The sequence below is a fragment of the Amphiprion ocellaris genome, chromosome 4 (assembly GCF_022539595.1).
Source record: "Amphiprion ocellaris isolate individual 3 ecotype Okinawa chromosome 4, ASM2253959v1, whole genome shotgun sequence".
NCBI lineage: Eukaryota > Metazoa > Chordata > Actinopteri > Pomacentridae > Amphiprion > Amphiprion ocellaris.
In genome coordinates this window covers 6169304-6183163 of record NC_072769.1, presented here as the reverse complement: position 1 = coordinate 6183163, position 13860 = coordinate 6169304, and the positions used below count along the sequence as shown (strand labels likewise).

The window sequence follows — 13860 nt, the reverse complement described above, 5'->3', positions numbered from 1 at the left end:
AACCGCACATGTTTGTCTCTCTCGTTGAGCTCCGCCCCTTTTACGCACGGCCTTTTGCGCAGCTCCTCGGAGTGGCTCCGGTGAAGCAGCGCAGCAGGAGGTGGCAGTAGTTTCCAGTTTAAGTTTAGTTAGCAGGAAGGCTGAGCTGTCAGATCGGTCCGAGCCGCACGGAGAGCCCCAAAGGATCCGAGAGATGGAGGAGACGGGCGGCGGTAGTGCTTATGGGGCTGCGCTCGCAGGAGGAGGCTTCGACTTCTTGAAGTTCGTCCGACAACCGCAGACAATCGTGCGGCTGCTTAGCTGGGTGAGTGCACCGATCAGGCTGGGTTTTATGCTTTAAAGTCGCTGTAAAGTCTCCGATGAGGCTCAAGGAGTGTTCGGCCTGGTGTGTGAACAGGTGCGTCTGGCCCGGAGCCCCTGAACTGCCCATGCGGAGCGGTTTAAGGATATATTTTTATTTCGGCTTTAAGGCAGCGTGTCCACCGGGAGTCGCGTTACATGCAGCTGCTCGGTGACAGCAGCTCGGTGACAGCTCAGGTCAACACTGCTGCTGTCAGAGGACAAAGACACAAAACTGTCGCAAACACACAGAGGTTCTCACTTCCTGAAACACAACGCCAACCACATATAGACTGCGTGATCCGCTTCGGTCGCGTTTTAGCATGTGGTGTTGGTAGTTTCATTCTGAGGAGGTCACACAGACACGTTTGCACAGAGAGGGGAAGTCAGGCACCTGGGAAAGTTGTGGGAAGTTGTCGCACACCCCTGATCACATGTTGCTAGGCAAATTTTATGGCCCAGATTTGTTTTTGTGATTAGGATACTGACTTGCAAAGTTCAAAATGACTTGATGCAGTGAAATGCACAGTGAGAGCAGAGACTTGAGTTTGTCCTTGACTTCAACTTCTTGGTAAAAATGAAATGTCTCCTCGCAGCAGCTACATGTGCTTTATTGCCATCTGCTTGGCTTGAACTCCACAGTTTATTTTCTACTGTCTAATTTTTACCCTGCAAGGGCAATTTTTCACCTCAGTTTTTCATAAACCTTTGTGTCTATAGAAGAGAACTCAAACATGCTTTCTGTGCAGTATGACATTAATCATAAAAAAGCTGAAAACAAAAGTTGCATTTGTTTATTTATTTTACAAACATAAAAAACCCATGATATCAATATGCACATTATTTGTCCAAGTGCCCACAGGTGATACAGTACTGGTGGGAAAATACTGACTCTACATACAATAGATGTTTTCTTGGTTATATTTTTCATTTGTTTCCATACTTGTCTCCTGTCTGCTCTGTGTAAACATAAACACTGGCTGCAGTTCAACTGAAAAATCACAGAATTTTTGCCAGGTGACAGCTGGTTGCAGCCGAGTCACCCAGAATATTTGCCTTTTTATAGAATTTGGTTGGAATAAACGGTTCGTCTTAGGTGATTTTTTAAAAAATGTGACATGTATAGGGCCGAGTAATTTTGATGAAATGCGGTTGTTTTTCCCAACGAAATCGCAAGTCACATAATTTAAGGACAATTTTTGGCTCTGTTAAGTGGTGTCATTTTGGAAATTTCATTAAGATAACAACCTTTTCAAATTTGCTAATGTCTTTTGGGCTACACAAGGGTAACTAACTATAAACAATTTGTCCGTCTTGCTGCTAATATGCACATATTGTGAGCACAAATGGAAACAAGACACACAGCTTAACCCAGCTAGTGTATCCAGTGTGGCAGATGAGGCCTCAGGACAGAATGTGTCCTTGGTTGTAACTGGTGTTTGGGAAACTGTGCAAGAGAGATTATGTGTGTGTTGCTGGTAAACAGCGACTGATGGGCAGGTAAGGTGATACCTGCTTTTCCTCAGCTGACCCTCACTCTTAATCTTAGTCAATGCATCTCAGTGATCTGCCTGTCAGCTGTGCTCAACTCATCTCAGATTCATTCCGGCTAGACCATCGTGTATCTCTGGTGATTTTAATCCTGCTTCTGTAAGCCAAAACCTGTGGCGCAAGAGTGGATTGTTCGCCCTGCAGCCCTGCCTACAGCTCCCATTATGCACCACACCTGCTCTTGTACCAAGGAAAAATCTGCGCACTGAAAATGTGTCAAGTCAGAGTTATTTCTGCTGTTTAGTAAGCCAAGCAACATGCACTCAAAGAAAAAACATACATATAAAGTCTGTCCCTCGGCGCACCAATGCTTTCTCTGTGCTTATTTACAGAAACATCCATTTGCTCCTGTGAAAGTCCCTATCTCACTTCTGTCTCATATTTAGGAAGTCCCCTTGTATTTGCTTCCTTAATGTCTCCGGCTCATTTTCTGTCGTTGGGCTCATCCCACCGGCAGGACCGCGGCCTCTCTTCCTTCCCACCGGTTAAACAGTCCCTCTCTGTCCTGCTCCCAGATCTCATTATGAGTGTTGTTAGGGAGCTGGTGGCATCTCTGGAATCACATGGCAGGCAGCTGTACTCAGAAGTAGGTCACATGGTTAGGTGGGTAATCAGAGCAGATATCAGCGGCCGACCACGGGACAGTCAAAGGAACCTGTTAGCAAGACGAGCACAAGAGCAGGAGAATATTTTAGGAGTAACTAATAAGAAAACACATTTTTTTTGTGATGTTATACAATGATGCAGTTTAACCAGTTTGTAACAGTAGAATTGGATACAGCTTCATGATTTAAATGGTAAAGGTCCCAAGTTGTGCCACTTATCTGCAAATTAATGAAAGTCTCACATGTCCCCAGAATGTATCTTTAGATTTTTTTTTTTTTGCCTCAAAATACTTCAAAGATGATCCATTTTACAATGACCGTATTACTATATTTAGCCCTGTTCTAAACAGGCTGTTTCAGTGTGTGTAGCTTCAGATACAGCTGAGTTGTTGCTGTCCACGCCCCTTTCAGGAAGAAGACTCTCCCTGTGTCTGTGATTGACAGCGCAGAGCAAAACAATTAACACAGATGTGAATGTCTTTATAATACCAGGACTGTATATCTCTTCTAACTTTCTCTCTGAGCGATCATTTGACGTGTAAGTATCACTAAATTCACTGTACAGCGTTTGTTTTTAAACTCCTGTATTTAGACACTGTTGTGGTGATAAAATCAGCAGTTCAGAGCAGCAGCTTGAAAAATGGCTCTGATGTGACTGCTGGTTAACATGTAGTCTGTTTCATTTGTTTTGTTGTCTGACAACAGAAAAGTAAGAGAAATGATATCAGCTTTCTTGGGAATTTGACTCTATTAAAATACAGTATATGTGAGCACAGAGAGCAGGAGAGAAGTAAACAGATACAACTACCTGAATTTAGGTTGAACTGAAGCAAAATAAGCAACATTGAAATGAAAAATAATTTTCAAAAGAAATAAAAAAATTTATTTCACCATTTCTGAATGTCTTTGAGTTCTCCAACTTCAACAAAGCTCTGACCTGTGGACACACGATCAAAGCAAATGGTATTCTTAGCCACATTAGCCGTGCAACATGCTAACACATGCTAACACCAGGACTTACCTGTTGTTGTGGGCACATTGGCATCTATAATAAAAGAAATCCACTGGGTGTTCAGTTCATTTGATGCAGGCAGTGCATGAAGACTCTTGTGGCCAACAGCGAAACATTTGGTGAGCTTTGCTGGTGGCTGAGATCTTTCAGAGTTAACAGAAGCAGCTCTAGAAAGTAAACAAACCTGGTGGACTGGTAGACGCTGGTGAGCATCTTGATATTCTCACATTTTTTTTATCTTCATTTTTCTAAATTTATTTGATGTTGACCAGGGTTTTTATTTCTTTCTTTGAATGTTTTTTTTTTGACTGCAGGGCACTGGAGCCAGTGTAAATACCAGATGTACAAGTTACTGCACCACGAAGGAATAGTTTCATAAAGCATAGCACCTCTTAACTGAAAATATCAACCAAAATGTAAAGTACGTGTTACGCCTACTAGTGGGTTTTCAAAGAGTGCTTTTATGAACTGAAACCAGACACTGTCTGGAAGTCAGTAGGTTGTTCTGAAAATGTTTAGCTTTGCTTTTGAAAAAGGTTGACAGTTATGTAAAGTATGCAATTTTTAGTTAATGGGTGAACTTGAAAAGCCTTTTTAACTAGATGTTCTCTTGCGTGTTTGCAAATCAGTAAAGGTTAAAAACACTGTTCCTTAACTTGTCCTTCATGGCTGCTTTCTTCTTTTCTCTGTTTCACTGCAGATTTTTGCTGTTGTGGTGTTTGCCTGTATCACGACAGAGGGATACATCAACCCCGTCCACAGTGCTGAAGCTAAATGCATCTTCAACCAGAATGACTCTGCATGTCAATACGCTGTGGGCATCGGGGTGATTGCATTCCTGGCATGTGTGGCCTTCCTGGTGTTGGATATTTACCTGCCTTTCATGAGCAACGCACAGGAGAGGAAGTATGCTGTCATGGCTGACTTGGCATTTTCAGGTGAGCAGGATTCATACTTCATAAGGGCTTTATTATATTAACAGTGGCACATGTGTAATTTGAAAAAATGTCATTCACTAACCTACAGAAAATTATCACCAGACTTTGCTGTTCCTCACAAGTCTGTGTTTTAGCTTCTTTCAGCTCACTGTTTTGATTTTATAGCTTGCAGCTTTAATGCTCTGAACTCCAAAACCTGACAGGAGGTTTAAAAGCATGTTTTCTTCAAAGAAATTGGCAAAATTATACTATTTATCAGAGCCCTAAACTGTAAAACTAGAATCGTGGATTTTCAGCTTTCTGATTGTCCTTGAACTCCTCTGCAGGGTGCCGTTTAGTCAGCAAAATGATAAAGTCTAAGCTTAAAACCACATAAATGTACATGTGTCAGCGAATGTGCCAAAAATAACTAACTACATTCTGTAGAAAACTAAAAATTCTGTGCTCCTCTACACAGCTGGGAAGTAAGTAATGATTCAGCTGCGACCAACAGCTGTAGGTAACTGAAAAATGCTGGACAAGCTGACTCCGTGGTTACTCAAAATAAATAATCAAAGAAGTTCGACTTTTGTTTCTGTTTTTGAAAAAGCTAAGATAAAAAGTGCTCATGTTGGCATTAGTGTGGTATCATACTATGCAACAAACACTTCTGAGTTCTCTATAGTTCTGTGCTGTTTCCATAAAGGTGAAGATGCAGTCCACAGTGAGTAAAAAATGCGACAGGATTTTAAAAAACAAACAATTCAATTCAATTCAATTAAATTTTATTTATATAGCGCCAATTACAATCAAATTGTCTCAACACGCTTTACAGAACCCATATGCCTGACCCCCAGAGCAAGCCAAAAGGCGACAGTGGCAAGGAAAACACCCTTTTAACAGGGAAAAAAACCTCGAGCAGAACCCGGCTCTAATGTGGGGGGACCCATCTGCCTGCTGGCCGGGCGGGTTGAGAGGGACAGAAGAGGTAGAGAGGTAGAGATAGAGGGATGGAGGTAGAGGGGAAGAGGTAGAGGGATAGAGATGGAGGGGTAGAGGTAGAGATAGAGAGGTGGGGGGGGGGGGGGGGGACACAAGGACCATAAAACACACAGTATAATACATGCATGATAAGACAGATGATACATGCAAAGTACAACTAACATGGAAACTAATTGTAGTTTACTGCTATGGTGTACAGCTCTGGCATTAAATATACTACATATATAGCTGGTGGTAAATTCAAAAATATGTAGATGAGCAAATCAAGTATAGTAAGAGCAATGCAGAGTAGATCGGTGGAAATGGGCAGCTGGAGGTGGGAGAACAACCACACATCTGAAGCATCCAGCTCTGGGACCAGGGACACTCAGAGAAAGGACACAGAAAGAAACAGAGTGAATGTAATGCAATAATGGTATATATAGTAAATACATAGGTAGTTAGAGAAGGGCTCAGTGCATCAAGAGAGGTTCCCCAGCAGCCTAGGCCTATAGCAGCATAACTAGGGGCAAACTAAAGGGACGTCAAGAGGGGAAGTCAGTTGTGCAAATGAAAACACCAGCTCACCCCGTCAGGGTCCCCCAGTCAGCCCTAACTATAAGCTTTGTCAAAAAGGAAGATTTTAAGCCTGGTCTTAAAAATAGAGAGGGTGTCCGCCTCCCGAACCCAAACTGGGAGCTGGTTCCACAGGAGAGGAGCTGATAACTGAAGGCTCTGCCTCCCATTCTACTTTTAGAGATTCTAGGAACAACAAGTAAGCCTGCAGTCTGAGAGCGAAGAGTTCTGCTAGGATAATATGGTACTATCAGGTCTTTAAGATATGATGGAGATTGGTTGTTAAGAGCTTTATATGTCAGAAGAAGGATTTTGAATTCTATTCTAGATTTAACAGGAAGCCAATGAAGAGAAACCAATATAGGAGAAATATGATCTCTCTTGCTAACTCCCGTCAGTACTCTGGCTGCAGCATTTTGGATCAGCTGTAGATGTTTCAGAGAGCTATTGGGACAACCTGATAATAAGGAATTACAGTAGTCAAGCCTAGAAGTAACAAATGCATGGACTAGTTTTTCTACATCACTCTGAGACAGGATATTCCTGATTTTCACAATATTTCTCAGGTGGAAAAAGGAAGTCCTACAGATTTGTTTTATGTGTGAGTTAAAGAACATGTCCTGGTCAAAGATAACACCGAGGTTCCTCACAGTAGTACTGGAGGCCAATGTAATGCCATCCAGAGTAACTATATGCTTTGAAAGCAATTCTCTAAGATGTTTGGGGCCAAATACAATGACTTCAGTCTTGTCTGAATTTAGTAGTAAGAAATTATAGGTCGGGGCTGCACAGTGGCATAGTGGTTAGCACTTTCGCCTTGCAGCAAGAAGGTCCCTGGTTCGCGTCCCGGCTTTCCCGGGATCTTTCTGCATGGAGTTTGCATGTTCTCCCTGTGCATGCGTGGGTTTTCTCCGGGTACTCCGGCTTCCTCCCACAGTCCAAAAATATGCTGAGGTTAATTGATTATTCTAAATTGCCCGTAGGTGTGAATGTGAGAGTGCTTGTTTGTCTTTGTATGTGGCCCTGCGACAGACTGGCGACCTGTCCAGGGTGTCCCCTGCCTTCGCCCGAGTCAGCTGGGATAGACTCCAGCCCCCCCCCCGCGACCCTAGTGAGGATTAAGCGGTGTATAGATAATGGATGGATGGATGGAAATTATAGGTCATCCAGGTCTTTATGTCCTTAAGACAATCTTGCAGTCTAGCTAGCTGATTAGTTTCATTTGGCTTCATAGATAAATACAACTGAGTGTCGTCAGCATAACAATGGAAATTAATACAGTGCTTCCTAATAATATTGCCTAAAGGAAGCATGTATAATGTGAACAGTATTGGTCCTAAAACAGAACCCTGAGGAACTCCATGATTAACCCTAGTATGCTCAGAAGAGTCATTGTTGACATGCACAAACTGGAACCTGTCTGATAAGTAGGATTTAAAGCAGTCCAGTGCTGTCCCTTTAATGCCAATAGAATGTTCTAGTCGCAAACAACAAAATAAAAAAAAAAAAACATAAGAAACTGTTCAGGGTTCAGAAGGCTGATGTTTTGTTTCACTCTTACTGTTCTCATCAACCTCCTCTCCAACTCTGCACCTGTTTCTAGTGAAAAAATAACTCTGAACTCTCACTTCTTTATCTGTACTTTATACTGTACAGTCATGGCAACGAAATCATTTGACACAATTTATTGCTTTTGGAAACGTGTACATTTAACTTAGATTAGGGGTTGAACAAGTATTGCATTGATGATCTCATCTATTTTATTTTCTGTTTTCACTGATTCCCAATAAAATAAATTCCCTTAAAATGTGCTGCTTTGGCTTTCATGCAATCGCCTCTCAGTTTGTAGTCACTCTGTGGTCTCAAGCAATTTATCACCCAAAGAGCTATTTCATTGGCCAAACTTCCCTGGTAATGGCCTATCAGCACTGCAAGATAAATGTTTAAATGTGTCAAAAAAGACATTACAACAAAGTTTTAAAAGTAATGTTTGTGCACATTCTGAATTTCATCTTTAATATTTTTATTTTTACTTCGTCACGGCTATATCAAGTCCAAACTTTGGTTATTGGTGTCTTTGATTACTAAAAACTGATATCAACCCTGAAAAAAAACAAAAAAAACATACCAGTTGGCTGAATAGTATTACTGCAAATATGCACAACGATCAGGGCAATTGATTCTCTTGAAATTATCTGTTTAATATTTAAAGTCCTTCTAATTTAGGATGCTAATGCTATATTAAGATCTTTGTTATTTTGTGTAAAGTTGCATATGTTGACACATAAATAATTCAATCCACAGATTAACCTAGTTTAATATGACTGGTTGCTTTTGATACAAAAATGGTGATTATGGTTATATTAATGGTGGTTTGAAGGGGATATTTGGCAGTCATTGTGCAGTGTTGCTTCATATTTTTGCCACAGTGTTGTTTTCCTCTTAGAGGGATTTTGTCCTTGTTATTCTTTCGTTTTCTCATTTGAATATGAGCCTTTTCATACAGAAGCCTCTGAGATTTGACGTGATGCGGGACAGACCGCTGCCTGTTCTCCTGACATAACGTATTGTTCATCGTCACACACAGTAGACGATGAGTTCGCAGCGGGGTGGAGGGGGAGGGTGACCTCACAGATTCTGATGAAAATAAACATTCATCAGCTGCACACAGCTCAGTTCACAGTCAGCCATTCTTCCTGCAAACAAAGGAGTGGTAGTTTGAAAAAACAGCATGTGTCCATTTTAGCAGATGGCAACAGGAGAATTTTTATTCCGTTGTTTTTGTTCTGTTGTCAGGATTTGTGTTTTCAGCTGACCTGTTATAATATAATGAGGGAAATGTATCTGTGTGTTTGTGTGTTTTCTAGGGGTCTGGACCTTCCTGTGGTTTGTGTGTTTCTGCCTGTTGGCCAGTCAGTGGAGTCGCACTCATGATGTTCGCAGCATCCCTGAAGATGCTGCACGAGCCTCCATCACCTTCTCATTCTTCTCTATCGCCACCTGGGTGAGCAGGAACACTGCTGTCCTGATTTCATAACTAATGCTCGGATACTGTAGGCGTCTTTCAGACTGGGGATATGTAAGACTTGCAGTTTATCATTCAGACAGAGGTTACATTAATGTTAATGTTCCTCATGGCTTCAGACAAACCCATGAAAGTGACAGAGCGCCACAGTACCGTACTTTTCATAAGCGTGAAACTAAACAGTACATCGAGTGACATAATGCACTAATAAAAAGATTAGATCTAAATCTGCTGTGTACAAAAAAAGAGCATGCTACAGCTTATAAACTGCAACTCTGTGACTGTGTTGGGAGTATTTTATAAGTAATTAACAAAGTTGCTTCTATTCCATTTGCGTAAATGCACACACTTGCAGACACTCGTATAGATCCAGCTGCTAAGCTCAGAGAAAAGACTGCAAGACTGGAAGCAACAAACTAAACTCAAGCTCTGGTTCATATTTAATCATAACGTAGATCACATTTATTATTGGTGAAAGATTGATAAGAAATTATTGGAAATTTCAGTTTGTGATAGAGTGAAATTGCAGATTGAAGTGAAAGAGGACTTAGTTTTTCTTATTATTTTGGCACATGAACTGTGTCTTTGGTGCTTTCCGTGATGTTTCCGGCCATGAGATAAAAGCCTGCCTAAAATGGCTTCATGTAGCTCAAAGTATGTGGCTTGTGCGTGCTTATCCTTAATGTGATGACATGCAGCTTGAAGTTGTGCTGCATTGAGACTGATGAGATATGCTGCTATGTTTGACCAAGCAAGATTGCCGTTGCAAATTTCACAGAAAAATGACTACAATATTCATTCAGAAAAGAACCCGAGATGTTCGGTTGCCATCAGATTAATAGAACAGATCTGAAAGGGGCTTTAGAATAAGAGGCTGAATAAGATTATTTATGACCCAATGTGTAAATATAACTGATTATTAGTGCTTTTTGATGATGAAAATATGCATTGATATTTTCCTCTTCTCGTGGAGTCTAAAATATAGTCCCACATTTAAGAAATAATTCAATATTTAAGGAAGAAGACTCCATTTCTTGTCAAGACTTGCATGAAAAGACTGAAACTTCATAGAGGAGTTATGTGCAACTTGTCCTACATCAAAACTTGTTTTTCATGCTTTGGCTTTTGTCTGAAATTGCAAACAAAATATATGTGCTAATTAGCTTGCTTTCGAGGTGCTGGTGGGCTGATTTTGTTTACAGACTAACAGTTTCTACCATGTTTGTGTAGCTCGCCAGCTGCTGGCTGTAACTTCATATTCACTAAATGCAATGTACCATTAAGAAAGGAGTCATTTTCAGTCTTGTCATCTAATATTCAGTAAGAACATGAAGACGCATATTTCCCAAATAGCAAACCATTCCTTTAATCGTCTGAGCTGCAGGCAGATTGTAGATATTTTTATGCTCTTGTCACATTTTTACTCACTGTGGACTCATTTCTCACCACAATATGAAGTCCTACAGCTCAGTGGAAACAACACTGTTGTGACTAGAAGTAGAGCGAACTCAAAAGTATCTTCAAAAATAAAAGATTCTGTCTGTTTCTACAGATTATGGCTCTGATTAGGGGTGTAACTTTGGTAGTTTTTAAAAGGCAGCCTGCCATTCAAACCTGCAGTGGTGCTTGGAGTTCAGAGGATTAAAGCAGCCTTTCGCCTGTATAGAACTAAAACTGAATCTAAACTGCCTGGGATACTTCCATATTGTATTTGTTGTCAAAACGTTTGCCTGGTAATACCCAGGTCAAAACAGTCACTACAGATGAGGTGAATATTATTGATTATCTGTGTGTCAAGATCTGCCACATATTAGTCTATAAGAGAACAGCTGGTTCTCTCAGTCAGTGTGTCGAATGCAGGAGAAACTGGCAGGTGTAAAGACCTGAATGACTTTAACAAGCGTCAAATCATTGTGGCCAGATGACTGAGTTGAGGAGTCTCTGAGGTCAATCCACTTGTAGGGTATTTATTTGTCATTGCTGACCACTCATGTAGTAAATTGTATTAATTTTGCACAGCATTCTCCTCCCTGTCCACTGTCTGTGTCTTACCGTTTTAAAAATCCCTTTCACTACCGGAAACAACAACAAACACACAACAAGTTTTAATGAAGATTTGGATTGTGAAAAAAGGCAGAAGTGCTTGGTATTTTTGGTGAATTACCCATTTTAGTGACAATGTTTTTGTCTCTGTGCCTAAATGTTCCACCAAAGCAATTCCTACTGACACTATTGTGCAGTGACACTGCATCCTAAGCTTAGCACCACCTAAACTGAATATGATTGGTTTAAAAAATAAACAAATAAACCAGAGTGTCTTTTTCCCCCCTATGTCAGAATGATAATGAAGTACAGTCAGACCGTTGTCCATTGCTTTATAGCTAGGTCTGGCTATTCAAGGCTAGAATATGTCTTATCTGCAGCTAGTCCAACCTGCACCTTCCAGGATTTAAAGGCTTTGCTGCCAACATCTCTGTGCCAGATATCACAGGGAACCTTCAGAGGTCTTGTAGAGTTCAGGTGTCAGCACAACACAGGTCAGTGTTTTGGCTCATCAGCACATAGGAAGGTTGCGGCACCAGTAATATAAATCTAAGAATAACCATTTTTCTATTGTTGACTGAGTGGAAAGGTCTTGAAAGAAGCTCATGTGACCCTGATGTTTTCATCTCCTTGTGCAGGGAATCCTCACCTACTTTGCCTTCGGTCGTTTCCGCCGTGGTGTAAATGACGGCGCCATCCCAACGTACACGGAGCCGCTGCCGGATCACCACACCCCCTACCCTCCCACGTACGCCCCCACATCCTACAACCCCACCACCTACAACCCCACCACCTACACCCCCTATCCCAGCGGCATTCCCGATCTGAGCCAGCAGCCTGCCTTCACCCCGAACATCCAGCCGCAGGTCGACTCCGGCTACCAGCCGCCCAACTACTGAGGCGAAGGGAGGTTTACGTGGAAGTGGTGTTCCAGGTCATCTGTCGGTACTCTGACTGCAGCTGCACTGCCCTGGCATGCAGCTATATCATATCGATGTGGTTTTGTATTTCATGTAACACTCTTTTCCAACATTTGAGAACCAGAGCAGTGCAGCTTCAGGTTAGAGATGAGGGACGCTGCTGTTTACGTCGAAGGCTCTGAGATCAGATCTTAAGACATCAGGCTGACTGTTGAGATTAGAGCTGGTGGTTGAGTAATCTGACCTTAGACCTGTGTGCAAAGACGCAACTTTTACCTCAAAAGGGCTGATCCTGCAGGGGTAGTGGTAGAATGTATCGCACAATGTGACTTTGTGAAGAATACGACAACGCCAATCAGAGAACACACGATGCGTTTCTCTTTGCTCTGGTGGAACCTGAGGATGTACATTTGTACATATATTTCACGGTGCAAAACTGCGATTTTAATGGTTGTATGTGCCTGATTGTTTTTTCTTATTCGGTTGAGTGGATTTTTCCTTCTCTGTTTGTTAATCTTGAGAATTATTAACAGTTTAGTATGCATTGAATTAATTTAGCAATTGGGAGTTCACTGTCATGGGAAAATGTAAAGTCAAATGTCCCTAGTTATAATTTGTGAAGCACAGAGTGTGTTCACCATATAACCATAAAATCATCTTTTGCAAATATTTTCTGTTAGGAATCCATCTATACTGTCTATAATCATTAAAACCTGCATATTCTTAAATCTGATCGTTGCAAATGTAACAGATTTGTGAAACCAGGTTAGATGTGCCAAACTGAAGAGGTGTCCTTTGTACATTCATAGTCACCTTTACACTTTAAACTTTCAGATCGACAGGAGGGAGGGGCAGGCAGATAGCTGCACTTATTGAACAGGTTTATCCACTGAGCATGTCCTCATACATACAAGTAACTCATTAACTGCCGGAAACAATACTTCTTCTTCAGGGCAGACTCGCACTTCCTCCGAGGACATCAAGCTTTCTCAACACTGATGTTTATCTCAGGCTTTTCACTCTAAACTGTTAAAGGCAGATTACAGCCAGAACTGATCACACATTAACGACCCAGCCTGTAATTATGAGAATCAAACACATGTCCTCAGAAAGACTGCTGGTTTGCTTTGTCACTTTGTGCCCTATAGTAATATGTTTGTCAGTTTAATACCTCGTCTGAATCCAGTTCTGCCTTCTGTAGATCAAATGACACTGAGAAGTTGGCCTGACATCAGTTTCGGCTCATTGTTCCAAGGTTGCCACAGGGGTGTACGCAGAGTCTGGATCTGTGGTTGTATTTGTCAAACACGGTGTTGTTGTGATAGTAGACTTGTTGATAATGTTTGTCCTTTAAAATGTGCCCAAATTGCTGAAGCCAAAAACATGAAAAACACTGCTGTTGATTTGTCATTTGTGCCTCAAGGACAGAAATAAACTTTAAAGTGGTTTTGGAAGGGAAAGTGAATGAGAGTAAAATGTGCCATGATTGAATCTTGAAGTTATACTTAAACAGCTGTGTATCACAGCTGCCCTCGCTGCTGTGCTTGAATGATTTTTACTAATTTTCATGTTCTGGGAAATCTGTTCTTAAAATAATATTTAAAATCAGTGAAGCTCTTTGATGACTACCAGCTTAAATGACTCAAATTTTCTTCTTAAACTGCACCTGTACCATTTCTAGCTTCAACTTTTTTGGCCTTAGAGGTAAAGAAAAGCTAAAATGTGATGATTTACTTCTTTAAAGTAAAAAGTTGTCCACTTTTAAAACTTTGCTCAAAGATAAATAAGAAGTTAGACTAATGTACATTTCATTAAGGTTCATGTTGTAGATGTGAGACCAGAATGATTTGTGATGCCTACATTAAATGTTTTATAAAAACTGGTCAGATTT

General features: G+C 41.1%; 1 protein-coding gene across 1 annotated transcript; it reads left to right on the top strand.

Moving 5' to 3' along the window:
• The first annotated feature begins 65 nt into the window (after window positions 1-65).
• On the top strand, window positions 66-13851 carry syngr2b (synaptogyrin 2b). The gene is made up of 4 exons (XM_023290399.3): window positions 66-304; window positions 4208-4445; window positions 8849-8985; window positions 11688-13851. The coding sequence occupies exons 1-4, from the start codon at window positions 194-196 to the stop codon at window positions 11946-11948; spliced, it is 747 nt and encodes a 248-aa protein (XP_023146167.1). The 5' UTR covers window positions 66-193; the 3' UTR covers window positions 11949-13851.
• Window positions 13852-13860: the final 9 nt, after the last annotated feature.